The following is a 27,505-nucleotide window of genomic DNA, read 5'->3' as shown; positions in this document are numbered from 1 at the left end:
TTACACCATGGCTTCCGTAAAAAGTGTCAAACTGATGTTATTTATACAGACTTTAGTAAGGCTTTCGATACGGTTGATCATTCTATGCTTCTCGCGAAACTTAACATAATGGGTTTTTCCCCAAAACTGTTGGCTTGGTTAAAGTCGTATCTTATTGGCAGAACCCAAAAGGTGTCTTTTCGTTCCTCGATATCTAAAACTGTTCGAGTTACGTCAGGTGTACCCCAAGGCAGTCATCTGGGCCCACTATTATTTACATTGTTTATAAATGATTTGCCTTTGGCCTTGGCGCATTCACGCGTGCTCATGTTTGCGGATGACGTCAAGATTTGTTATTCCTATAATGATCCTTCTTTCCAACAGTACTTCCAATCAGATCTCGATGCGTTCTGTGATTGGTGCCACGTTAATAAATTACACCTTAATGCCTCTAAATGTTCTTTTATGACTTTCAGTCGTTTGTCTCCGTTCCTAGCTCATTACTCTGTTAAGTCTGTTCTGTTAGATTGTGTACCATCGTTCAAAGACTTAGGCGTGATGTTTGACCCAAAACTTTCATTTAATGTTCATATTTCTTCTATTGTCAATAGAGCATGCAGCCTTCTTGGCTTCATTAAACGTTGGGCCAAAGAATTTGATGATCCCTATGTAACAAAGGTTTTATACACTTCGTTAGTTCGCCCTACTCTAGAATATTGCTCGCCAGTGTGGAATCCGCAATATGATGTTCACCAGCGTATTGAATCGGTACAGCAGCAATTCCTTAAGTTTGCGTTACTCGGTCTTAATTGGGACCCGAGTCTTCGCCTACCTTCTTATTCTAGCAGACTTCTTCTTATTAATCTTACTTCACTTTACAACCGTAGGCTCGTGTTTGGCATTTTCTTTCTCCATAAACTAGTCAACGGCGAAGTCATTTCTACTAATTTACTAGATACGCTATATTTTTGTGTTCCCTCACGTCGTACCAGAAACTTTTTTCCTATTCACCTTAGTAGAAGTCTGACTAACTACTCTCTTCATGAACCTTTTCGTGTTCTTTGCCAATCTTTTAACAACCTTTCTCACCTAATTTCTCCTCATCTTTCTGTCACTTCTCTTCGCGCTATACTTTTTAATCATCTACAGCGAAACCAATAATAATATTCTGGACTTGGATTGGCTGCAACTCATCCCTGACCATACTGGCTGTGAATCGGGGCATAGCTGGCACCTTATGCAAATAAAACACCTCCACCGGGTCGGGGATGTTTAGTTGTGTATAAAGCTAAGCTATCTTTTTCAATTAGTTACTATCTGTCTTTAGCTTAAGCTTTTTCGTCGACTGCTGTGTTAGTTGACGTAAATAAATAAATAAATAAATAAATAAATAAATGCTATGGTTATAGTCAAGCAATGAATTTATTATTGATATTTCGTTTAGTTGTAAGGCACAATCGTAAATTTTTAATATGTTATTGCCTTCTATTATTAATTCGTTGCTTACGCAATTTTGATTAAGTTTAGTTTTTGGTAAATTCCATGTTACAATTATGTTTGGTTCAATGTAATTAGTTTGAAAATTCTTATATGCCTTAGTGTATTTACAAGTGGTTGGAATTTGATTTAAAACGCCTATTATACATTCGTTAGTTTCTATTTGTTTTGTATTTTTATTGAACAAAGTGTTGTTGTTAAAATAGTATTTAAGTGATTATGTTTTAAAAGTTTTGGGTTGAAAATTCCTAGTCTAGTGAGCTGCATGCCCATTTCTATGTCTTCAATGTATTCTGTGAAATGCTCAAAATTAACGATTAGAACTTCTAATTTTACTGATTTTTCGTTTTCTTTCTTGAGGTTGTTTAGTACTTCTAAACCTTTATTAATAGTATCTATTACGTAATTTAGTTCGTTTGCTTGTACGCTATTGCTTTCCAGATTATTTATTTTTTCTTCTAATTCGTCTTTATCGTCTTGATCAAGAGTACCAAAAAGATATTTGTATATTGAACCAATTCCGTTATTTAATCCTCGTTTGTTACGTTTTACAATTTGTATTCCATTAATTTTCCTACTTAGTTTTTCTGTTAGGTATTGAATATGAATTATGTCTTTAAATTCCTGTGCTGGTTGCTTTAAATTATTATAGGTAATGTCTTTTAGTGTTAAATTTACTTTTAAATAATGATATTCAAAGTTTGTCGGTAAGTCCATGGTTCCTGTTTTAAATATTAAGTAACCGTTCGGTGCTTTTACTGGGTTTATGTCAATGGATTGACTGCATGTTGATTTTAATGTTAAGAATAGCATGATGCACAAAAAAGTCATCTTGAGTAATGTATCAATTGTCGTATTTGCTTTTATTAACTTTCTTTTTCTTTTTGAATTTTGATTTGTAGTGTGTGACCTTTTGTCCTCTATTTTTTTCTTCAAAATGTTTCTCATCTAACTGATTTATTTCTCCTGTCTTTTTGAATGGATTTGTTGTTTTTGACTTTACTAATGGTGCTTGTTTAAATCTAGTATCGACTTCGAAGTCGTGTCTATCTTTAATTAAATTGTTTAATTTATGTATTTTATTCGTTTTGGTATTATAGTCGGGTGATCCTGCAGATAAAAATGTCCGCTGGTGTTCGGTTAGTTGTTTTATGTCTCGTCTTATGGTTGTATATGTAGAGAATTTTTTCAAATTTAAGTAATTTAATCAAAAAAATTTGTTTGAGCGGGGCTTCAGGTCAATCTTACTGATTTATTTGTAAGATTTTAAATCATAGGCAGCACAAAAGGTGAGCAGGTTGTCTGTATAGCTATTTCAAGAACCACCAAGTTCTATCATCAGCAGACTTCGCTAAAGAATCCACAATTGTAATGGCCATACCATATCTTCAACGCTAAAACTAGTTGGGAATTACATTGCCAACTAAATGAAGCGAAAAAAGAACGGCAAAGCTTGCAACTGCAGATTCCACCTTTTTTGTGTGCATACCCAAGGGCGCCAGCTGAATTAGTGTAAAGGGCTTCGCCCTAACCAACTAATCGTCGCGCCCAAATATTTTATAATAGTATATTGTACTATATGCAAAAAAGAGGGTTTTTTACAGCAAGTGTAAAACGGCGGGCCTTCCGTTTTTGGTATTTGTCTAGATTTCGACCTTATTGAAGTTAATCAAAAAAATTTGTTTGATCGGGGTCGATTTTTTTTTGATTAACTTCAATAAGGTCGAAATCTAGACAAATATTTAAGTAATTTATTTATTTAGAATTCTGAGTTTTTCATTTACTGTTTTATGGAGCCAATTTTTTAGTGCTATACACAGAAATGCTGAATCTTTGTCTGATTTTATTTTTATTATTTTTTTTTTTTTTCTCTGACATTAAAAGTTTCTGGTGTTATTTCAAAAGTTAGTTTTGTATTTCTATTTTCTGCCATTGCGATATTGCATACTGAGCATTCGTTAATAATGTTTTGAATCAGGTTTTGAAAATCGGGGAAATAATATTTTTCTTTAAACAAATTAATCGTTTTTTCGATTCCTGGATGTAATAATTCTTTATGTTGTTTTAGGATTATTTCTTTGAATTGTGCAAACGTTTGAACGTTTTAACTTAATGCTTGATTTCTAGGTTTTTGTATTTGCGTTCGATCGTATTATTTCAATAAAGGCTTGTTGAAATATGGGATAATCTTGTTCATTATGAAAATACAGTACAGTTTTCTTACCGCAAAGATATCTTTTAATTATATCCCTTGCGTAACCATTGGTCATTTCTTTGTATGTTATTTTTATGTTTGATTTATAAAAATAGGTTGATGTTTCTGCTTTGTCTTCTGAACCTCTAATGTATTCTATTTGCCTGTTAAAATAATTAATGGGTTTTTCTACTATTGGAATGTAATTTCCATTATCCTCATGAGCACTATGTATTGAAGCTGCGGTGCTGTCTGTTGATCCTAAAAAGTTTTCATCTGTTTTAATTCTGGAAAGGGCATCTGCTACGTGATTTTCTTTGCCGGGTAAATATTTTATTTTATAATCAAACTCTTTAGTTTTATTCTCCATCGTTGATGTTTCATATTTGGTTCTTTTATATTGCTGAGCCATACTAAAGGCTTATGGTCGCTTAGAATTTCGAACTTTCTACTGAAAAGGTATGGTCTGAAATACTTCGTTGCCCAAACTATTGCTAGTAATTCTTTTTCTATAGCTGAATAATTGATCTCATGGTCGTTCATCGTTCTGCTTGCGTAAGAAATAGGTCTATGGTCCTGTGAGATGAACGCACCTAAAGCTATATTGCTAGCATCTGTGGTTAGGAAAAATGGTTTTTTAAAATCGGGGTATGCAAGTATGGGGTCGTTATAAGAAGATATTTTAATTTTTCAAAGGATGGAATATAATGTGGGTCGTCTATGTTAATTTTAGCTCCTTTCTTTAATCCAAGAGTTAAAGGTTTTGCAATATGTGCGAAGTTTGGTATAATCTTCGGAAGAATCCGCATAATCCTAAGAATGATTTTATTTTTTTTGGGGTTTTAGGGATCGGAAAATTTTGAATTGCTTTGACTTTATTTATTATATGACCAAGGAATTCTGTTTCTTTTTTCATAAATTCGCATTTGTCGAGTTGGAGTTTAAGATCAGCTTCTCTTAGTTTGTTAAATACCTTTCTGAGTGATAGTATGTGTTCCTCCAATGAAGTGGAGTACACTATAATGTCATCCAGATAAACAAGACAATCCTTATAAATAAGGTCTTCCAAAAGATTATTCATGCATCTTTGGAAAGTTGCAGGATCATTTTGAAGAACAAATGGCATACGTGTGTATTCGTAATGGCCATGTTTAGTTGAGAAAGCTGTTTTTGCAATAGATTCAGGATCCATTTGAATTTGATGAAATCCCTTAGCTAAATCAATGGTGGTAAAGTACTAACATTTTCCCAGTTTGTCAAGAGTTTCATCCATGACTGGAATTGGGAATTTGTCATCTATTGTGATTTCATTTAAATTTCGGTAGTCAATGACTAATCTGAATTTTTGTTTCTTGGAAGCATCTCCTTTTTTTGGAACGATCCAAATGGGTGAACAGTGGGGTGAGTTCGATTTTCGAATGATACCCTGTTCGATCATTTCATTTATTTGTTTGTTGATTTCTATATCAAATGCTTGGGGATATTTGTATGGACGTTTATAAATTGAGTCCTCATGTTTTGTACAAATAGAGTGCTTTATAGTACTCGTGAAAGTCAACTTTTTATGGATATAAAATTTTTGTTCTGTCGGACAAAGTTTGCTGGATGCAAGAAAAATGATTTCTTTTAATTCTACTGCTCCTTCAATCATGTGTATTTTGGAATCTCCTAAATGGGTTTTGAAACTAAAAAAGTTTTAAGAAGAAGATCCTGAGTCGACTACACATCTTTATCGTTCATTGTTATTCTGATGAAGGACTTGTGTCTATCCCTTCTTCCGATTCTTCCGAGGCATTCTGATGAAAACTTTCTGAAGTGTCAATTTTGTTAATTCCACTATTACTTTCTCTTTGCCTTTTTGTAGGCTGGTTTGCTACATTATTTTTTGGATAGTTATTTTGCTGTTGATTATTCATTGGATTTTGAGCCCTGTCAATATTTAATTTTTGTTGAAATTCTTGGAAAAGTTTTTGGCTTTTTGTTGTATCTGATTGTTTTGTTTGTGACGGAGTTGTACTATTGGGTACAAAAGATTTTCCACTTTTTTGGTTTTGATTTTGGCTTTGATTTGATTTTCTGATTTCTGTTATACTATCCTCGTATAACCCTTCTCTTTGAGCTACTTGTTTCAGCTTGCTAACTGTGGTTATATCATATCTAGCTAACGTCATAAATATTCTATCGGGTAATTTTTTGTTGATTACATCTTTTATAGTGTTATTTAAAGCATTTGTATAACGAGTAGTGTTATTTGCATCGTTTTCAAGACTAAGCTTGTTTGTGATAATATAGGATTTATATTCTAATTCTGTTACAAACTTACGAAGGTTTCCCGTATAGTTGGTGTTGTAGAGGCGTCGAAGAAGTTCCTCACATGGGGTCTGCATCTTCAATTCATTGATGAGGAATATTCTTAGTTCCGGCCAGGTGTTGGCTTGTCCGATTTGCGAAAGTCGTTGTGCTTCTCTAGTGAGCTGCATCTCGATTGCGCTGACCAATATGTTATGTTGCCTTATGTCATGGGTTGGATATAGGTGCATGATGAAATCTATCCTCCTTATGAATGATGTCAGATTCTCTGGAGCTCCATCATAGTTTGCCACCTGTCTTAACGAAGACAGTGCTTGATTGAGGTGGGCTTCGGTGAGTTCTACGGCCATTTTTGTTTTTAGTGGTTTTTTATTTTGTTCGCACAGAAGTTGGCGTTTTGTTCCACAATTGGAGTTTTATGGTTGTAACACACACACAGTTGATATTTCCGCACACAGTTGGCGTTTTTGTTCCACAATTGGAATTTTATGGCTGTAACACACACAGTTGGCGTTTTTGTTGCACAATTGGAATTTTTTGGTTGCAACACACAGTTGATATTTCCGCGCAAAGTTGGCGTAAATTTTTTCACTGTTGTAGACTTTTGAGCGTTCCCGTAAGTTCTTGATGTCGGATCGGAGTTTTATAGTGATTATTCACTAATTCTATGTAACGCACGGATAATAATTCTATGTGTCACACGGATAGAATAACAAGTTCACTTTTACCGATCCTACCGACTGCGCCAATTATATATCTGGTCTTTCCAGATAGGAAAAAAAAAAAGATATTGTTTTTGTTGAGTTGAAAGACGGGACTTTATTCAATGAATGAATACTTAAAACTAAAGTACAAAGATGTCTTAGAGTAATATTTATAGGCTAAACTTGTGAGCCCTTTAGTGGCGTGATCGATATTGGTGTGATTTGATTGGCCCGAATTTTAATGCTGAATTAGCATTCTCACGCTTTTGACTTTTAGGGGGACAATTATTATTGCAAGTGTTTAATTAAACGGATTTGACTGGCCCGAATTTTAATGCTTAATTAGAGTTCTCACGCTTTTGACTTTTAGGGGGACAATTGTTACTGCAAGTGTCCAATTGTTTATTATAAAAAACGGATGTTTACTTTAAAGTTTGATTATAGGGGGCGAAAAGTTTATAAGGTTTTGTGTATTGAAGTTGGATATATGACTATATACACTAGTTAACTTTTTTTTTACTTTCGACATTAGGGCTTCGAATACGCCATACACAGAAACACTTCCGCCGCCGAAATTACTACAGTTGCTCCACTATCCAAGCTGCCTTTAAAATCGGACGCACGCACTTTATTATTTATTAAGCAATACTCTGTCTCTTACCTTATCACTGGTGGGGGAATGTATGTATCTCTGAGTTTCTTACTGATGGTGGGGGAAAACTGCAGAGTTTTTTTTCTCGAAGGACCAAAAATGATTCTAGAGAATCTTCATTCGTTAAATTCAAAATATTAACTGATTTTATTTAAAAAAAGTATGGAGTGTATACAGGGAATCTTAGGCTCTAGCGGATGACAATTGTTCTTAGAAGATCTTATTCTAGTGAGATTCGAACCCACGGGTTGAAAATTATTATTATATTGGGCACGGCGTCGACCATTTGACATCCTGTCATTGTGATAATTTGGTTGGTTTAGAATTACAATTGTTTTTCCACAACGTGTGTGGCTGATTGTAATGCTAATTACACATATTGTTTTTAATTTTGTTTTATTAAATATATGTCTGAGGTATCCTGACAATTTGGGCGCTATTTTTTTTTTTTTTTTGGCATGACATTGCAAATGCGATGTCCTTTCTGATAATTTTGGTACATATGTATGTGACAGTTAAGTAAGTTTTTCCATTATCAGGTTTGTCAATTTTTGATTTTTGAGTACTGTCTTAATTATGTTATCCGGAAAATCGTTGTCCTTCAATCGTCTTTGAGTGTTTGTAATTTAAATTAATGATTTGTTCTGATGATGTATGTGGGCTGTATGTGTCATTCAAGTTTTAATTAGTTTCCTCGTCTGATGGTCATAGAATCCAAATAAGCCAGTTCTAAATTTTCTTCCATCTCCATAGTTAATTAAATATTTCGCTCAAAAGAATCCAAGGTGTCCAGTGTGCTGTCGATGTTGTGTTGTGTGCTCCTATATCTTACAATTAGTCAATTCCTGATTGTATCCAAGGCCAGATCCGTTGGTGTGCTCGTAAATAAAGATTCCACGCCAAAAGACATTAATTTTGGCGTCACAAATGTATGTGTTCTTTGATGCAGGGGGTATTATAAAATTGGTCAGATATTTTTAGCGCACAGAAGAAGACGTCTTTGACGCTATCGATATAGCCAAGTCCGTCTGCCCGTTCGTCCGTCGGTGCAAATCAACTTCACACCGCCATCTTAAGAGCTATTGAGATGGAAATTGATATTTGAGCTACTTAAAAACCGGGTAAGATAAAGTATGAAAATTGTCAGGTTTGGGCCACTATATCATACGAAAAATCTATGAAGGAGTGGAAGTATCTATATCAAATTTATTCATGAGGTAATAATAGTTTTGTACGTAACATATCATATCCCACAATTTTAATAAGCTCGGATAAATGGAACATAAGTTACAATCGATATAAATCGGCTCTGCTCAAACGCTGCACTACACTACAGCGCTTCCAGCAGCGCGATCTACCTTTTGAGAAGAACGGACGTGCATCGACAGCGTGGAGTACATACAAACCAACAAAACAAAAGTGTAGTAAAGAACTACCGCTAACCGCGAGTAATTGCCTCCCACGCTCGTTCTTACGAGTGAATGCCTACTTGAACGCTTTAAGCACTCAGGTTTCTTAGACAGAAAGCTATAAAGCATTGAAAAGAAAGAGAGAGAAGAAAAAAAAAACTAAGCTTGCATTGGCGGTGACCCGCCTAGTGGTACGGTTAAAGGTATAGTCAAATAAAAAACAAGCAAATAAAAATGAGTACCAGTAAAACATATAAACAAATGTATAGCTGCGAACTTAAAAATAGCACCTCTTGCTGAGGTTATGTGTTCAAGGAACATGTGAATACAAAAAAATTTATAATAATGTCCAACGTTTTCAAAAGTTTTTCAAGGATTTTCTCGAAATACTCAAAAAATACCCGAAACAAAAAATAGCACCACTTTTTAAATATTTACTTAACATTCAAGGAAAAAAGAAAAAAACAAATTTAATTTATAATTTATGATTAGCTATTAAAAATAAATATTAACAAATTAAAAACTCAATACTTTGTTGCGTTGCACTTAGGGTCAAAATCCGCTACACAACGTCTTGGCATTAAGTCAACCAGGTCTTGACAGCGTTTGACCGGAATTTTCTTCCAGGACTCCGGGATTACTTCCCAAAACATCCTATTTTTTTATTGGTTTTGCAACAGCAACTGCTTTTATAATGTCAGCCCAAAGATGTTTCAGGGTGCATTTGAAGTTCTGTGAACGCCAGACGTATACTCTAGAGCCTTTTCCACCATACATGACAACATTACTTTCATCAGTTCATAGCACGGGTCTCCACTTTTGGACAGGCCAATTCTCATGGTTCCTCATGGCAAACTTAAGGCGATGTGTTAAGTCGAGATGTTCAAGTCCTTTTCCAGATTTGTACAGCCTTAAAAGGATCCCTATTGCTCACTCGCTGCTTCTTGCTGCTTCAGTTTTGGCTTTCGTATGCGAGTTTCAGACTTCTGTTTGAAATTGATCGCATTTCGAATCATTTATTTGGAAATACCAACCAATTTTCAACCTTAGCGATACGATTATCCCTCAAAAATCTGGTTTTGGAGTTTTCGATTTTCCACAAAGCAGTGTTTCCCCAACCTATTATATTTAAAAGTTTTAGATATTTTTGTGCTAGTGCTTTTAAAATTGACTTCGATCCAGGGTATTTTAAACACGTGTTTTTTTTAAATGTAATCCTGCGCAATATGACGGTACTTTGCAAAATACTGCCAGTGCAAGCTATTTTTTGAGTATTTGAGTTGGATATTATTAAAATTTTTGTTTTGCTTCCATTAGTAGTAAATATTTTGCGTTGAAAAACGTATTCACATGTTCCTTGAACCTTAAATTAAAGCTAAGAATCCTTTGAACACATAACCTCAGCAAGTGGTGCTATTTTTAAGTTCGCAACTGTACGATGAAATGTTTCCGCCCATGGATGATGATGCAAAACCCATACCTTGCAGCCCTCAACTACTAATTCATCCGACGATGAAAATTTTGAAGATGACGTAGGGCCCTCAACAAGTAAGGCGTCCCTAAAAAACATACGAAAATTAGTGCAAACTACTGGTAAATATACGCGGTCAACTTCACGAACTTGGTCATGAAGCCAGAAACATACATATACATATAATCCTAAGACTAAAGTTGATCAAACTCCGTTGAACCTATTCTTTGTAGACCTTGAGCCCAAATCAAACAATAAGGAGGCAATTCAAATAAAAGGACTCTGTAGACAACGCATTACGATTGCACTGCCTGCCTAGACGCTTCAACGACCTTGTCCAGTGCCATCAATGTCAGGACTTTAAGCATACGGCGAATAGCTGTAATCGCAAGTTCAAATGTGTAAAATGCTTTCCGAAGCATCCGTCAACAGAATGCCCAAAAAAGAAAGACGAAACTCCAAAATGCGCTAACTGCAAGGGCAACCACACATCTAACTACAAATGCTGTGAGAGATACCAACTGCTCTATAAGTCCAGTCTCCCGCAAAAACTAAAGTCAATTCTCATACCAGTTGGCTAGAACAAATGGAACACAGGACTCTCGTACTCTAAAGTCACTAGTGGATTAACCCAGAATCAGTCTCATCATTTCAGAGCATCCGAGTGATCCAACTAACGCCCAAAGCGAAGTTATTAAGCAACTTCAAGCCATACAGCAGCAGCAAAGAAATGGCATGATGGAATTTATGAGAGAAATGCGTAATAGCTTTAATATGATGCTACAGCTGCTTCAACAGCAACTGATGCTTCACCGTAAATAATGTTAAAAATAAAAATTGTTTTTCGAACGCCTTGCTCAGCAAACATCAAGAGCTAGCTTCTTCTGAAGCTAGAGCTGAACTGGTTAAAAAACTGCTTGAAGACGCAGATGTTACTAGCGGCGCTTCCTAGTGCAGTTGGAAAGCTCGAAAACTCGAAAACGAAAATTCTTAAGAGGCAAGCTCCACTACGACACCCTATAAAGGGAGCGGTTGGCCGTTGACTCTCCTCCAGGAAGGATAAGGCTGAAGCCTTTTCTCTTCATCTGGAACAGACATTTCGGCCACTTAACACAATACCTTCCTCTGTCGCGGAAAACAGAACTGGATCCACAAGTACAGCTACATCAACTAGAGCCACCAACATCGAAGAAGTCACAGCAACTATCAAAGCCCTAAAGCCTAAGAAATCCCCGGGATTGGACAAAATCGACAGCAGGACTTCAAGGGCTCTTCTAGAAAAATGTATAAAGTTTTTAGTTAAACTCTACAATGCCATGCCAAATCTGTCGTATTTCGCAAAATCCTGGAAGCACGGTGCAATTAAAATGATCCCAAAACCAGGTAAACCTGTCGATTGAATCACAATGCCCATCAGTCTTATGTCAGTCCTCTCTAAAATATTCGAAAGAATACTTTTAACAAGGATATTGGCGGAGCTGGATAGCCAAGACATGTTACCAAACCATCAATTTGGTTTTAGAGGTCAGTACGGTACTCCAGAGCAACATATTGTGGAAGCTTATGAAGAAAAACAATACTGCCTAGCTTGTGTTATTGGACCGGCATTCGACCGCGTGTAATATACGGGACTCCTCACAAAACTCCAGTCAATTCTCTCCTAGCGACTCTTCAAAACTATCGAGTCCTTTCTTGTGAATCGAACCTTCCAGGTGTCAATTGATGAAATCTTATCATTGACATGCAGTGTGAGTATCGCTGTTCCGCAGGGAAGTGTTCTTGGGCCGGTCTTATACACCATCTACACAGCTGACATGCCTAACCACTACGATGAACTTAGTACAGTCGAAACAGACATGCTCTTGGCAACATTTGATGACAATGCTGTGTTGGTAAGATCGCAGTGCCCATATCACTGCACTGCCAAGCTGCTAGAATTTCTGAATAAGTTCCAAGAATGGGCCAGAAATTGGAGAATCGGAATTAACACAAATAAATCCCAAAGCGTTACATTTACGCTATGTAGAGAAAACTGCCCCGAAGTATTTTACGAAGGACTCCCCATTCCACAAACAAGGCAAGCGATATATCTGGGAATGACCCTTAATAGAAGACTAACTTCAAAACCCCACATATCTACACAACTACAGAGTGAACAAACTAAACTGATGTCTGTATTATAAAGGCGGCTTAAGCCTGAGATGCAAATTGGCCCTGTATAAGGAAGTAATTGTACCCACATGGTGCTATGGTATACAAATATGGGGGACACACAGCCAAATAAAACGACTCCAAGTCAAGCAAAATACGGCCTTGCGCACTATGACAGGCGCACCCTGGTTCGTACGAGGAAGCACAATACACTGCGATCTGGACATTCCTTACATTGCTTCGACTGCCAGCAAAATGGCAGAGAAACACCGTGACAAGTTACTACAACACTCTAAAAAGACTCCATCCATCAGATATTCAAAGAAGACAATGGAACCGTATGCTCCATCCTCCGTGAAGTACCTGTTTTCAATTAGACCTATGTGCTCTTATATCAATACCATCATAATATCATCTATTACTATGCTCAAAAAAAAAGCAGTCTACTACGTCATTGCTCGAATCAGCAGAGCACACGAATACACTCACACACACTGCAAGTGTATATTCTTTGATATTTAGAGTCCAATGTTAAATTTTTAAAATTTGTATAATGTATTTGCAAAGTCCATACAATGGTAGGCAATGACGAAGAAATTGATCTCAATGGTGTCTCTTTATGTATTTTCTGCATATTCTTTGTGTGTTGGCAGTAGGTGTCATTCTGTTCTTTTTATAATGTATGTAACAGGCAGACGGAATCTTTTCCGACCCCATAAAGTATATATATTCATGATCAGCATTAACAGCCGAGGCGATCTAGTCATGTCCGTCTGTCCGTATGAACACCTAGATCTCGGAGACTGTAAAAGCTAGAGCCACCAAATTTGGTATGTAGACTCGTGTAGTGTGTAAAGTCATCAAGTTTATTTCAAATTTTTGCCACGCCACTTTCCGCCCTTGCAATTTAAAAAAAAACCTTTATCTCAAAAATTATTCCAGCAAGAGACACCATAATCAAAATCGGAATAAAAATAGCAAAGCTATGCATATAAACGTTTTTCCATAAGGCCGGAGTTAGGGGGCGCTAGGGTGCTCGTATGCTTGAGTGAGCGAGATACTAAAATATGCTTGTAAAAAGCATGTGAAAATGCATTTGTTTAATAAATTGGAAATATATGCTTTACTGGAGTATGGTATAACTTACTCGGTGAGACGACTTACTTACTTCATTTGTAAAGAAATTGCTTAAGTTTTAATAATACAATAAATGACTTTTCTTTCACAGAATGTGTGTTTAATGTCGGCAAGACGACTTACTTACTGCATTAATCTTTAATATAAAACGCGTTTTATGTAGTTTGTCCACCAGACTGTTGTTACTTGTCTGTAATCGGGTCTTTTCTTAGAAGCCTATAAGTGTTTAGATCTGATAGTATGTCCTTCATTCTTTGGTCATAATCAGTATTTTCATTGATGGCGTCTTAAAGATGCCGTGTTTAAGAAATTTGTATGTCCGATCAGTTGTATCTAATATTGCATTGAATCTGTTGAATCTATGTTTTTTATCGATCTATGCTCTTTACCCATTAAAGAAACCGCAGTGCGCGCTCCTTCTTGTTTATCTTTTTCCTCAATTGTCTGTTATATCCGGCGGGAAACAAATTCTGACTCATTGTTTGTCTTGTTATTAAAGAGAGCAAAGTTCAATTTGTTGCTTAGTTTCTCATGTTTCAACTTATGATATATATATTTCTATATATTTCTTTCTCTCTCCAAAAGTGCGCTCAGGCTTTCTTCGATCAGCTGCTCTGCAAGAGTTTTTGTTGTTTCAGCTAATTTGTTATTGAATCTTTAGAGTGTTATGTTTAAATATATTTTTGCCAAAAAGGTGTTTCTGCCCAATGTTCTGTTAATGTGTAGAAATGTGTTGTTGTCAAACCCAAAAATATTTTCACATCGTGTTGTATTTTTTTAATAAAATTAGGAATTAGTTTTTCTTTTTGCCCTGAATACGGTTCCCGATATACAACCGAAAAGTATCGGATTAGAAAATAAATTATTATAGTTATTAAAAAAACTGGTTTTTATTTTATTACATTTTTAATGACCTAAAGCCTCAAAAAAAAACACAAGTATAACAAAACAAAAGTCGCTAAAATAATCACAGCTTATTTACAGATTTAATTTTTTAATTATTCTTTTAGATACGTGAAAATATGATTTTTGAAGATCTATTGTCAAATCTATCCACGAACCCATATTTTGGGGCTGGATTTGGATTGTTTGGAATTGGTGCTGGTGCTGCAATACTAAGAAAAGGATTACAGGGCAGTCTAATTCTCTTTCGCCGTCACTTAATGATAACATTAGAAGTTCCGTGTAGGGATAAATCGTATCAATGGCTTCTAAAATGGATATCAATAAAGGGAGCTCGAAAAACACAACACTTAAGTGTTGAGACGTCTTTTACGCAAAACGACAACGGTCAAATAAAAACTAGCTATGCATTTATTCCAAGTGTCGGAAAACATGTATTCCAGTATAAAGGTAATTGGATTCAAATTGAACGGACTAGAGAGCAACAAACATTAGACCTTCACATGGGTATACCTTGGGAGTCAGTGACTTTAACGGCTTTTGGAAACAATAAACATATATACTACGATATATTGGAAGAAGCACGCCAACTTGCACTACAATCTACTGAAGGAAAAACTATAATGTACACAGCAATCGGTGCCGAATGGAGACCTTTTGGGCATCCTCGACGACGGCGTCCCATATCTTCAGTTATTTTAGATGAAGGAATCTCCGAAAGAATTATTGTTGACTGCAATGATTTCATTCACAATTCAATTTGGTATACACAGCGCGGAATTCCTTATCGAAGAGGTTATTTGCTATATGGACCACCGGGATGCGGTAAATCCAGCTTTATAACAGCACTGGCGGGTGAGCTTGAATACAGTGTTTGCTTGTTAAATTTGTCTGATAAGGGTCTTACTGATGATAGACTGAATCATCTTTTGAATGTGGCTCCTGAACAAACAATAATTCTACTTGAGGATATTGATGCGGCTTTTGCTTCTCGAGAATCCACTTCCCATCAAAAATCTGCATATGAAGGAATGAATCGAATTACATTTAGTGGATTATTAAATTGTTTAGATGGTGTCGCATCAACAGAAGCTAGAATAGTTTTCATGACAACAAATTATCTAGACCGATTGGACCCTGCCCTAATTCGTCCTGGCAGAATAGATGTAAAAGAATATGTTGGCCATTGCACCGATCATCAGCTGAAAGAAATGTTTAAAAAGTTTTTTGAAAATAGCGACGACGTGGAAGTTTCTAAATTTGTAAAGGGAGTAAAGTCCTTACATCGCTCCGTTAGTCCAGCTCAAATACAAGGATTTTTTATGAAACATAAGTCGTCTACACCTCTAACGGTTATTAATTCTTGTAATGATATCTTCGATAATGGTTTAAATTGATATATAACAGCAATAAAATGAGAAACTAAAAAGCAAAAACAGAGACTCCTACCTTCATTACTCCTTCAAGGTAACAATTTCCCGAACAAATAAATCAAATTGAAATTACACTAATTTTATTGTTTTTTTTAATTATCAATTTTGCCTCCTACACCTGAAATAAAGACCCAACCATAAGCAAATATTTTGTCAAATCTTATAGTTGTTTATGCATATACATTTAAACGAAATTTGAAATTAGGAGATTTTGTTTGTATCGTTGCACGGACGGTGAACGGTGCTGTGTGGAAATGGGGGCAAAAATACTTTGCATGGAAATTTCAATTACGAATTTTAAAAATAGCTTTATTTAGTGCCTTTAAAAATTTAAAAGCCAACAAATGTCATGCTGTACCAACTCTAGGACCCTCCTTATCTAGTAAATAAAAAATTAGCGTTGTAAAGGGTTACAATTATGTAGCGCAATTTTTAATTATACTTTTTTCAATGCCTGCTATTTCGGCAGATTAATTATCATTATTAAAAACTGTGTCTCTTCACTGCACTCTGCTATTCTGCTGTCTGCTGTACTCTCTGTTGTTCTGCTGTTAAACTCTGCTGTTCGTGATCATCTGTCCGCTTGCTGCTGTTAAACCTCTGTAACTCTCCATCGTACCTTACATTTATTTATTAATTTATTTATTACGTCAACTAACACAGCAATCGACCAAAAAGCTTAAACTAAAGAACAGATAACAATTAATTAAAGAAAGTAAGCTTAGCCTTATACACAACTCAACATCAACGACGCGGTGGAGGTGTTTTATTTTTTTCTATTAGCGGACGTTGACGATACTAAGCGCATGGGTGCAGCCGTATAACGCACGGCACGAATCGCGTGGACAAATACACAATAGAAAAAACAGACATACAATTAATACTATAGCTATAGCGATCCCAGCTTAAGCCACGAAGAGCAAATAGCAAGAACTGCTCTTGAACGAATTCAAGTCTAGTCTGGTACGACTCATATTGAGGTGACCAAACGCAAGATCCATACTCTAAAATAGGACGGACAAGCGAAGTAAAAGGAACTTTAGTTGTATAGGGGTCGTCAAATTCTTTTGACCATCTTTTAAGGAAACCCAGAACACACATGGCCTTTGCGACCGTGGTGGAAATATGGGTGTTCAAATTTAACTTACTTACGTATTTATGGACCATAAGTACGCCCAAATCATTCATATAATTTAGACGTTCTAAAGGACTATTACACAGTGGATCCGCTTATATGGAGCCGCGGCCAAAAATACTTTTAGTGGTGGTAATATGTTAAAATTTTCACGTCTTAGAAAAAATGTTTAAATTTAGTGGCAAAAAGACGGAGGTGATTTATTGGAGCGCACGCCAGCTAAGCCCCATATACCAACCATTACCAAATAAATAAATTAATCAAAAAAGAGAAAAATTTAGTTCTATGAAATTGAAGCAAAACTTATAATTATTATTAAAAATATTTATAACGAATCCTCTAATAAGCTATATACAGAGTGAAATAACTTTGAGTTATCTTTTTTTGGAACATTTCTCTGACCGGTTATAAATGGGTCGGACCGTAAAAGGAGTGAATGCATTATATCTGTGTTTGTAATAACGCGTGATTAAGTCTACATTTTTTAATTCTTTGTTATTTGATTCTGCAGCTTCCTCCGAAAGCTCTCCAATAGAAACAATTGCGTTTTCTATTATTGCAGATCCATGAATAAGAACTTTATGCACCGTAGCTGGCATATAGTACCACGGATACTCTTTGATGAGATCCTTGGCAGTATCGAGGGCATATGCGTTAAATTTGTCGGCATTAATTTTATACCCCGATGATAGAGCTTGAAGTATAGTGGCACAACGATAGATGAGATTCTCATTTATTCCTGTTATTTCGGAAGCCAACCTTGGATTGGCAAAAAATGTTCTTGCAGTATTTTCGTCGTTCGATGAGCCTCTACCTCCATCTCTGGGCTTGTCTACAATTAAACCCAGTTTTTCAAGAAAATCCTTTTGAATTTTGATTTTTCTTTCCATGACTTTTTGTTTTTGTTCATTTCCTCTAGCTTGCCACATTTTAATGACGGACTTATAGGATATATGCAAAAAGTATTCAAAAAAACGTATTTTTGCATGAAGAGGCGAAAGACCAAAAATATTTCTCCAAAACGACTTTATTTAAGCAAACGGCCAAGTTATTCATCTGTGTTGGATTGGCACCACATATATAGCACTTGGCAGAAGACGACTCGCTTAAAGCATTGCAGACCTGTCCATCCACCATTGTCAGTTGTAAACTATGCTTAACGTTAATATTTCTTTTGTTGATAGATAGTTTCAACTGTTGAAATGAGTTGCAAAGGTACATATGAGGTAACAAATAAGCTTTTGTCCTCTAAGCCGTCATTGGAACACTGTTGCTTATATTCGCTATGACCTACAGGTCATACAGGTCATGGAAGTACACTTCCATCAAATCCCCACCTTCCAATTAATATAAAATTATCAACCGAACCCTCACAGGCTGTTTTGACAACATCAGTTTGAAGTTCCAGTATGCTCGATGCTGTGTTGTCCAAAAGATTTTGCAACTCGACTTCGGCGTAAGATTCGTCCACAGAAATATTGTCCGGATATTTCTTTTTTTTTCGCAGTGACTATACTTTGATAGCTTGGAAAAAAATCAAAGGATATTTTGTTATTAACGAAGTCCCTTATCAGCAAATATTGGTTTTTTGACATGCCGGTCTCCATTAAAAGCGAAATAACTTCGATAGGATCTGCTGGCAATAAATTTTGCGTTTGATTATCATTGCGCAAAGCAGAAACAGCAGATTCATCGACCTCGTTCAGCTGAGCTATACGTCGTCGCTTTGTTCTCGCTGAAGAGCACTTTCCGTTGTTTGCTTAGATGAATTTACTAAAATTGACACATTTTCATTCAACCAAGCGCATTTATATTGGAGAACGGATGATTTTTTGCGGTTGTAATAAGTAATAAAACGTTTCAAGCTTCTTGCATATGAAACCAATTGATTTTATTAATTGGCTTAAGTCAGCTTTGTAGCCCTCCTTCTCAATTTCAAGTTGCACAGAACTGATTAATTGTTGTTGTTTTTCCGTTTTTAGTACCTATTTTTGTGCACCATAAATGAAATACATGCAGGCGTGTAATCAAACAGTAATTCGTATCGCCTTCCAAAATAAAAAATTAAGAACATATATTAAAAAATAATTGGAATTATTTAAAAATAATTAGAGTTATTTAAACAACATAAATTAAATGACCATTGAAAATTGTAGACAAACACGATAGATGTAACAAAACACAGCAACACAATAACAAGACGTCAGAGAGGCTTCGCTTATATGGAGCCGCGGACAAAAATACTTCTAGTGGTGGTAATATGTTAAAATTTTCACGTCTTAGAAAAAATATTTAAATTTAGTGGCAAAAAGACGGAGGTGATTTATTGGAGCGCACGCCAGCTAAGCCCCATATACCACCCATTACCAAATAAATAAATTAATCAAAAAAGAGAAAAATTTAGTTCTATGAAATTGAAGCAAAACTTATAATTATTATTAAAAATATTTATAACGAATCCTCTAATAAGCTATATACAGAGTGAAATAACTTTGAGTTATCTTTTTTTGGAACATTTCTTTGACCGGTTATAAATGGGTCGGACCGTAAAAGGAGTGAATGCATTATATCTGTGTTTGTAATAACGCGTGACATTTTCCGGCTGTGATTAAGACTACATTTTTTAATTCTTTGTTATTTGATTCTGCAGCTTCCTCCGAAAGCTCTCCAATAGAAACAATTGCGTGTTCTATTATTGCAGATCCATGAATAAGAACTTTATGCACCGTAGCTGGCATATAGTACCACGGATACTCTTTGATGAGATCCTTGGCAGTATCGAGGGCATATGCGTTAAATTTGTCGGCATTAATTTTATACCCCGATGATAGAGCTTGAAGTATAGTGGCACAACGATAGATGAGATTCTCATTTATTCCTGTTATTTCGGAAGCCAACCTTGGATTGGCAAAAAATGTTCTTGCAGTATTTTCGTCGTTCGATGAGCCTCTACCTCCATCTCTGGGCTTGTCTACAATTAAACCCAGTTTTTCAAGAAAATCCTTTTGAATTTTGATTTTTCTTTCCATGACTTTTTGTTTTTGTTCATTTCCTCTAGCTTGCCACATTTTAATGACGGACTTATAGGATATATGCAAAAAGTATTCAAAAAAACGTATTTTTGCATGAAGAGGCGAAAGACCAAAAATATTTCTCCAAAGCGACTTTATTTAAGCAAACGGCCAAGTTATTCATCTGTGTTGGATTGGCACCACATATATAGCACTTGGCAGAAGACGACTCGCTTAAAGCATTGCAGACCTTTCCATCCACCATTGTCAGTTGTAAACTATGCTTAACGTTAATATTTCTTTTGTTGATAGATAGTTCCGTCGGCTTTAAAAGTTTGATTTTATCCTTAAAATATTTTTCTTCTGCCAGTGACACCTCGCTCGTTTCTTTTTTAAACTGGAGTCGAACTGGCCTGCAGTAACGTGTTGACGAAGGCCGGGGGTTTTTCCAAAAAATTTTTGGTCAACTGTTGAAATGAGTTGCAAAGGTACATATGAGGTAACAAATAAGCTTTTGTCCTCTAAGCCGTCATTGGAACACTTTTGCTTATATTCGCTATGACCTACAGGTCATACAGGTCATGGAAGTACACTTCCATCAAATCCCCACCTTCCAATTAATATAAAATTATCAACCGAACCCTCACAGGCTGTTTTGACAACATCAGTTTGAAGTTCCAGTATGCTCGATGCTGTGTTGTCCAAAAGATTTTGCAACTCGACTTCGGCGTAAGATTCGTCCACAGAAATATTGTCCGGATATCTCTTTTTTTTCGCAGTGACTATACTTTGATAGCTTGGAAAAAAATCAAAGGATATTTTGTTATTAACGAAGTCCCTTATCAGCAAATATTGGTTTTTTGACATGCCGGTCTCCATTAAAAGCGAAATAACTTCGATAGGATCTGCTGGCAATAAATTTTGCGTTTGATTATCATTGCGCAAAGCAGAAACAGCAGATTCATCGACCTCGTTCAGCTGAGCTATACGTCGTCGCTTTGTTCTCGCTGAAGAGCACTTTCCGTTGTTTGCTTAGATGAATTTACTAAAATTGCCACATTTTCATTCAACCAAGCGCATTTATATTGGAGAACGGATGATTTTTTGCGGTTGTAATAAGTAATAAAACGCTTCAAGCTTCTTGCATATGAAACCAATTGATTTCATTAATTGGCTTAAGTCAGCTTTGTAGCCCTCCTTCTCAATTTCAAGTTGCACAGAACTGATTAATTGTTGTTGTTTTTCCGTTTTTAGTACCTATTTTTGTGCACCATAAATGAAATACATGCAGGCGTGTAATCACACAGTAATTCGTATCGCCTTCCAAAATAAAAAATTAAGAACATATATTAAAAAATAATTGGAATTATTTAAAAATAATTAGAGTTATTTAAACAACATAAATTAAATGACCATTGAAAATTGTAGACAAACACGATAGATGTAACAAAACACAGCAACACAATAACAAGACGACACAGAGGCGTCGCTTATATGGAGCCGCGGCCAAAAATACTTCTAGTGGTGGTAATATGTTAAAATTTTCACGTCTTAGAAAAAATATTTAAATTTAGTGGCAAAAAGACGGAGGTGATTTATTGGAGCGCACGCCAGCTAAGCCCCATATACCACCCATTACCAAATAAATAAATTAATCAAAAAAGAGAAAAATTTAGTTCTATGAAATTGAAGCAAAACTTATAATTATTATTAAAAATATTTATAACGAATCCTCTAATAAGCTATATACAGAGTGAAATAACTTTGAGTTATCTTTTTTTGGAACATTTCTCTGACCGGTAAATGGGTCGGACCGTAACAGGAGTGAATGCATTATATCTGTGTTTGTAATAACGCGTGACATTTTCCGGCTGTGACTAAGTCTACATTTTTTAATTCTTTGTTATTTGATTCTGCAGCTTCCTCCGAAAGCTCTCCAATAGAAACAATTGCGTGTTCTATTATTGCAGATCCATGAAAAAGAACTTTATGCACCGTAGCTGGCATATAGTACCACGGATACTCTTTGATGAGATCCTTGGCAGTATCGAGGGCATATGCGTTAAATTTGTCGGCATTAATTTTATACCCCGATGATAGAGCTTGAAGTATAGTGGCACAACGATAGATGAGATTCTCATTTATTCCTGTTATTTCGGAAGCCAACCTTGGATTGGCAAAAAATGTTCTTGCAGTATTTTCGTCGTTCGATGAGCCTCTACCTCCATCTCTGGGCTTGTCTACAATTAAACCCAGTTTTTCAAGAAAATCCTTTTGAATTTTGATTTTTCTTTCCATGACTTTTTGTTTTTGTTCATTTCCTCTAGCTTGCCACATTTTAATGACGGACTTATAGGATATATGCAAAAAGTATTCAAAAAAACGTATTTTTGCATGAAGAGGCGAAAGACCAAAAATATTTCTCCAAAACGACTTTATTTAAGCAAACGGCCAAGTTATTCATCTGTGTTGGATTGGCACCACATATATAGCACTTGGCAGAAGACGACTCGCTTAAAGCATTGCAGACCTGTCCATCCACCATTGTCAGTTGTAAACTATGCTTAACGTTAATATTTCTTTTGTTGATAGATAGTTTCAACTGTTGAAATGAGTTGCAAAGGTACATATGAGGTAACAAATAAGCTTTTGTCCTCTAAGCCGTCATTGGAACACTGTTGCTTATATTCGCTATGACCTACAGGTCATACAGGTCATGGAAGTACACTTCCATCAAATCCCCACCTTCCAATTAATATAAAATTATCAACCGAACCCTCACAGGCTGTTTTGACAACATCAGTTTGAAGTTCCAGTATGCTCGATGCTGTGTTGTCCAAAAGATTTTGCAACTCGACTTCGGCGTAAGATTCGTCCACAGAAATATTGTCCGGATATCTCTTTTTTTTCGCAGTGACTATACTTTGATAGCTTGGAAAAAAATCAAAGGATATTTTGTTATTAACGAAGTCCCTTATCAGCAAATATTGGTTTTTTGACATGCCGGTCTCCATTAAAAGCGAAATAACTTCGATAGGATCTGCTGGCAATAAATTTTGCGTTTGATTATCATTGCGCAAAGCAGAAACAGCAGATTCATCGACCTCGTTCAGCTGAGCTATACGTCGTCGCTTTGTTCTCGCTGAAGAGCACTTTCCGTTGTTTGCTTAGATGAATTTACTAAAATTGACACATTTTCATTCAACCAAGCGCATTTATATTGGAGAACGGATGATTTTTTGCGGTTGTAATAAGTAATAAAACGTTTCAAGCTTCTTGCATATGAAACCAATTGATTTCATTAATTGGCTTAAGTCAGCTTTGTAGCCCTCCTTCTCAATTTCAAGTTGCACAGAACTGATTAATTGTTGTTGTTTTTCCGTTTTTAGTACCTATTTTTGTGCACCATAAATGAAATACATGCAGGCGTGTAATCAAACAGTAATTCGTATCGCCTTCCAAAATAAAAAATTAAGAACATATATTAAAAAATAATTGGAATTATTTAAAAATAATTAGAGTTATTTAAACAACATAAATTAAATGACCATTGAAAATTGTAGACAAACACGATAGATGTAACAAAACACAGCAACACAATAACAAGACGTCACAGAGGCTTCGCTTATATGGAGCCGCGGCCAAAAATACTTCTAGTGGTGGTAATATGTTAAAATTTTCACGTCTTAGAAAAAATATTTAAATTTAGTGGCAAAAAGACGGAGGTGATTTATTGGAGCGCACGCCAGCTAAGCCCCATATACCACCCATTACCAAATAAATAAATTAATCAAAAAAGAGAAAAATTTAGTTCTATGAAATTGAAGCAAAACTTATAATTATTATTAAAAATATTTATAACGAATCCTCTAATAAGCTATATACAGAGTGAAATAACTTTGAGTTATCTTTTTTTGGAACATTTCTTTGACCGGTTATAAATGGGTCGGACCGTAAAAGGAGTGAATGCATTATATCTGTGTTTGTAATAACGCGTGACATTTTCCGGCTGTGATTAAGACTACATTTTTTAATTCTTTGTTATTTGATTCTGCAGCTTCCTCCGAAAGCTCTCCAATAGAAACAATTGCGTGTTCTATTATTGCAGATCCATGAATAAGAACTTTATGCACCGTAGCTGGCATATAGTACCACGGATACTCTTTGATGAGATCCTTGGCAGTATCGAGGGCATATGCGTTAAATTTGTCGGCATTAATTTTATACCCCGATGATAGAGCTTGAAGTATAGTGGCACAACGATAGATGAGATTCTCATTTATTCCTGTTATTTCGGAAGCCAACCTTGGATTGGCAAAAAATGTTCTTGCAGTATTTTCGTCGTTCGATGAGCCTCTACCTCCATCTCTGGGCTTGTCTACAATTAAACCCAGTTTTTCAAGAAAATCCTTTTGAATTTTGATTTTTCTTTCCATGACTTTTTGTTTTTGTTCATTTCCTCTAGCTTGCCACATTTTAATGACGGACTTATAGGATATATGCAAAAAGTATTCAAAAAAACGTATTTTTGCATGAAGAGGCGAAAGACCAAAAATATTTATCCAAAGCGACTTTATTTAAGCAAACGGCCAAGTTATTCATCTGTGTTGGATTGGCACCACATATATAGCACTTGGCAGAAGACGACTCGCTTAAAGCATTGCAGACCTTTCCATCCACCATTGTCAGTTGTAAACTATGCTTAACGTTAATATTTCTTTTGTTGATAGATAGTTCCGTCGGCTTTAAAAGTTTGATTTTATCCTTAAAATATTTTTCTTCTGCCAGTGACACCTCGCTCGTTTCTTTTTTAAACTGGAGTCGAACTGGCCTGCAGTAACGTGTTGACCAAGGCCGGGGGTTTTTCCAAAAAATTTTTTGGTCAACTGTTGAAATGAGTTGCAAAGGTACATATGAGGTAACAAATAAGCTTTTGTCCTCTAAGCCGTCATTGGAACACTTTTGCTTATATTCGCTATGACCTACAGGTCATACAGGTCATGGAAGTACACTTCCATCAAATCCCCACCTTCCAATTAATATAAAATTATCAACCGAACCCTCACAGGCTGTTTTGACAACATCAGTTTGAAGTTCCAGTATGCTCGATGCTGTGTTGTCCAAAAGATTTTGCAACTCGACTTCGGCGTAAGATTCGTCCACAGAAATATTGTCCGGATATCTCTTTTTTTTCGCAGTGACTATACTTTGATAGCTTGGAAAAAAATCAAAGGATATTTTGTTATTAACGAAGTCCCTTATCAGCAAATATTGGTTTTTTGACATGCCGGTCTCCATTAAAAGCGAAATACCTTCGATAGGATCTGCTGGCAATAAATTTTGCGTTTGATTATCATTGCGCAAAGCAGAAACAGCAGATTCATCGACCTCGTTCAGCTGAGCTATACGTCGTCGCTTTGTTCTCGCTGAAGAGCACTTTCCGTTGTTTGCTTAGATGAATTTACTAAAATTGACACATTTTCATTCAACCAAGCGCATTTATATTGGAGAACGGATGATTTTTTGCGGTTGTAATAAGTAATAAAACGCTTCAAGCTTCTTGAATATGAAACCAATTGATTTCATTAATTGGCTTAAGTCAGCTTTGTAGCCCTCCTTCTCAATTTCAAGTTGCACAGAACTGATTAATTGTTGTTGTTTTTCCGTTTTTAGTACCTATTTTTGTGCACCATAAATGAAATACATGCAGGCGTGTAATCACACAGTAATTCGTATCGCCTTCCAAAATAAAAAATTAAGAACATATATTAAAAAATAATTGGAATTATTTAAAAATAATTAGAGTTATTTAAACAACATAAATTAAATGACCATTGAAAATTGTAGACAAACACGATAGATGTAACAAAACACAGCAACACAATAACAAGACGACACAGAGGCTTCGCTTATATGGAGCCGCGGCCAAAAATACTTCTAGTGGTGGTAATATGTTTATTATTATTAAAAATATTTATAACGAATCCTCTAATAAGCTATATACAGAGTGAAATAACTTTGAGTTATCTTTTTTTGGAACATTTCTCTGACCGGTAAATGGGTCGGACCGTAACAGGAGTGAATGCATTATATCTGTGTTTGTAATAACGCGTGACATTTTCCGGCTGTGATTAAGTCTACATTTTTTAATTCTTTGTTATTTGATTCTGCAGCTTCCTCCGAAAGCGCTTGGAAGCCAACCTTGGATTGGCAAAAAATGTTCTTGCAGTATTTTCGTCGTTCGATGAGCCTCTACCTCCATCTCTGGGCTTGTCTACAATTAAACCCAGTTTTTCAAGAAAATCCTTTTGAATTTTGATTTTTCTTTCCATGACTTTTTGTTTTTGTTCATTTCCTCTAGCTTGCCACATTTTAATGACGGACTTATAGGATATATGCAAAAAGTATTCAAAAAAACGTATTTTTGCATGAAGAGGCGAAAGACCAAAAATATTTCTCCAAAGCGACTTTATTTAAGCAAACGGCTAAGTTATTCATCTGTGTTGGATTGGCACCACATATATAGCACTTGGCAGAAGACGACTCGCTTAAAGCATTGCAGACCTGTCCATCCACCATTGTCAGTTGTAAACTATGCTTAACGTTAATATTTCTTTTGTTGATAGATAGTTTCAACTGTTGAAATGAGTTGCAAAGGTACATATGAGGTAACAAATAAGCTTTTGTCCTCTAAGCCGTCATTGGAACACTGTTGCTTATATTCGCTATGACCTACAGGTCATACAGGTCATGGAAGTACACTTCCATCAAATCCCCACCTTCCAATTAATATAAAATTATCAACCGAACCCTCACAGGCTGTTTTGACAACATCAGTTTGAAGTTCCAGTATGCTCGATGCTGTGTTGTCCAAAAGATTTTGCAACTCGACTTCGGCGTAAGATTCGTCCACAGAAATATTGTCCGGATATTTCTTTTTTTTCGCAGTGACTATACTTTGATAGCTTGGAAAAAAATCAAAGGATATTTTGTTATTAACGAAGTCCCTTATCAGCAAATATTGGTTTTTTGACATGCCGGTCTCCATTAAAAGCGAAATAACTTCGATAGGATCTGCTGGCAATAAATTTTGCGTTTGATTATCATTGCGCAAAGCAGAAACAGCAGATTCATCGACCTCGTTCAGCTGAGCTATACGTCGTCGCTTTGTTCTCGCTGAAGAGCACTTTCCGTTGTTTGCTTAGATGAATTTACTATAATTGACACATTTTCATTCAACCAAGCGCATTTATATTGGAGAACGGATGATTTTTTGCGGTTGTAATAAGTAATAAAACGCTTCAAGCTTCTTGCATATGAAACCAATTGATTTCATTAATTGGCTTAAGTCAGCTTTGTAGCCCTCCTTCTCAATTTCAAGTTGCACAGAACTGATTAATTGTTGTTGTTTTTCCGTTTTTAGTACCTATTTTTGTGCACCATAAATGAAATACATGCAGGCGTGTAATCAAACAGTAATTCGTATCGCCTTCCAAAATAAAAAATTAAGAACATATAT

At 35.7% G+C, this 27,505-nt stretch overlaps 1 protein-coding gene across 1 annotated transcript in view; it reads left to right on the top strand.

The window, feature by feature from the left end:
* LOC26528938 (mitochondrial chaperone BCS1) overlaps positions 1 to 15,918 on the top strand; it is a 41,796-nt gene extending 25,878 nt beyond the window's left edge. Inside the window, exon 2 of the mRNA XM_015176497.3 lies at positions 14,515 to 15,918. Coding sequence (XP_015031983.1) covers positions 14,527 to 15,804 — 1,278 coding nt within the window. The 5' untranslated portion in view covers positions 14,515 to 14,526 and the 3' untranslated portion in view covers positions 15,805 to 15,918. The remainder of the gene's footprint in view (positions 1 to 14,514) is intronic.
* Positions 15,919 to 27,505: the final 11,587 nt, after the last annotated feature.

This window comes from Drosophila willistoni (assembly GCF_018902025.1).
Source record: "Drosophila willistoni isolate 14030-0811.24 chromosome 2L unlocalized genomic scaffold, UCI_dwil_1.1 Seg168, whole genome shotgun sequence".
NCBI lineage: Eukaryota > Metazoa > Arthropoda > Insecta > Diptera > Drosophilidae > Drosophila > Drosophila willistoni.
The sequence above is the reverse complement of the archived record's forward strand: the minus strand, read 5'-3'. Positions and strand labels throughout refer to the sequence as shown.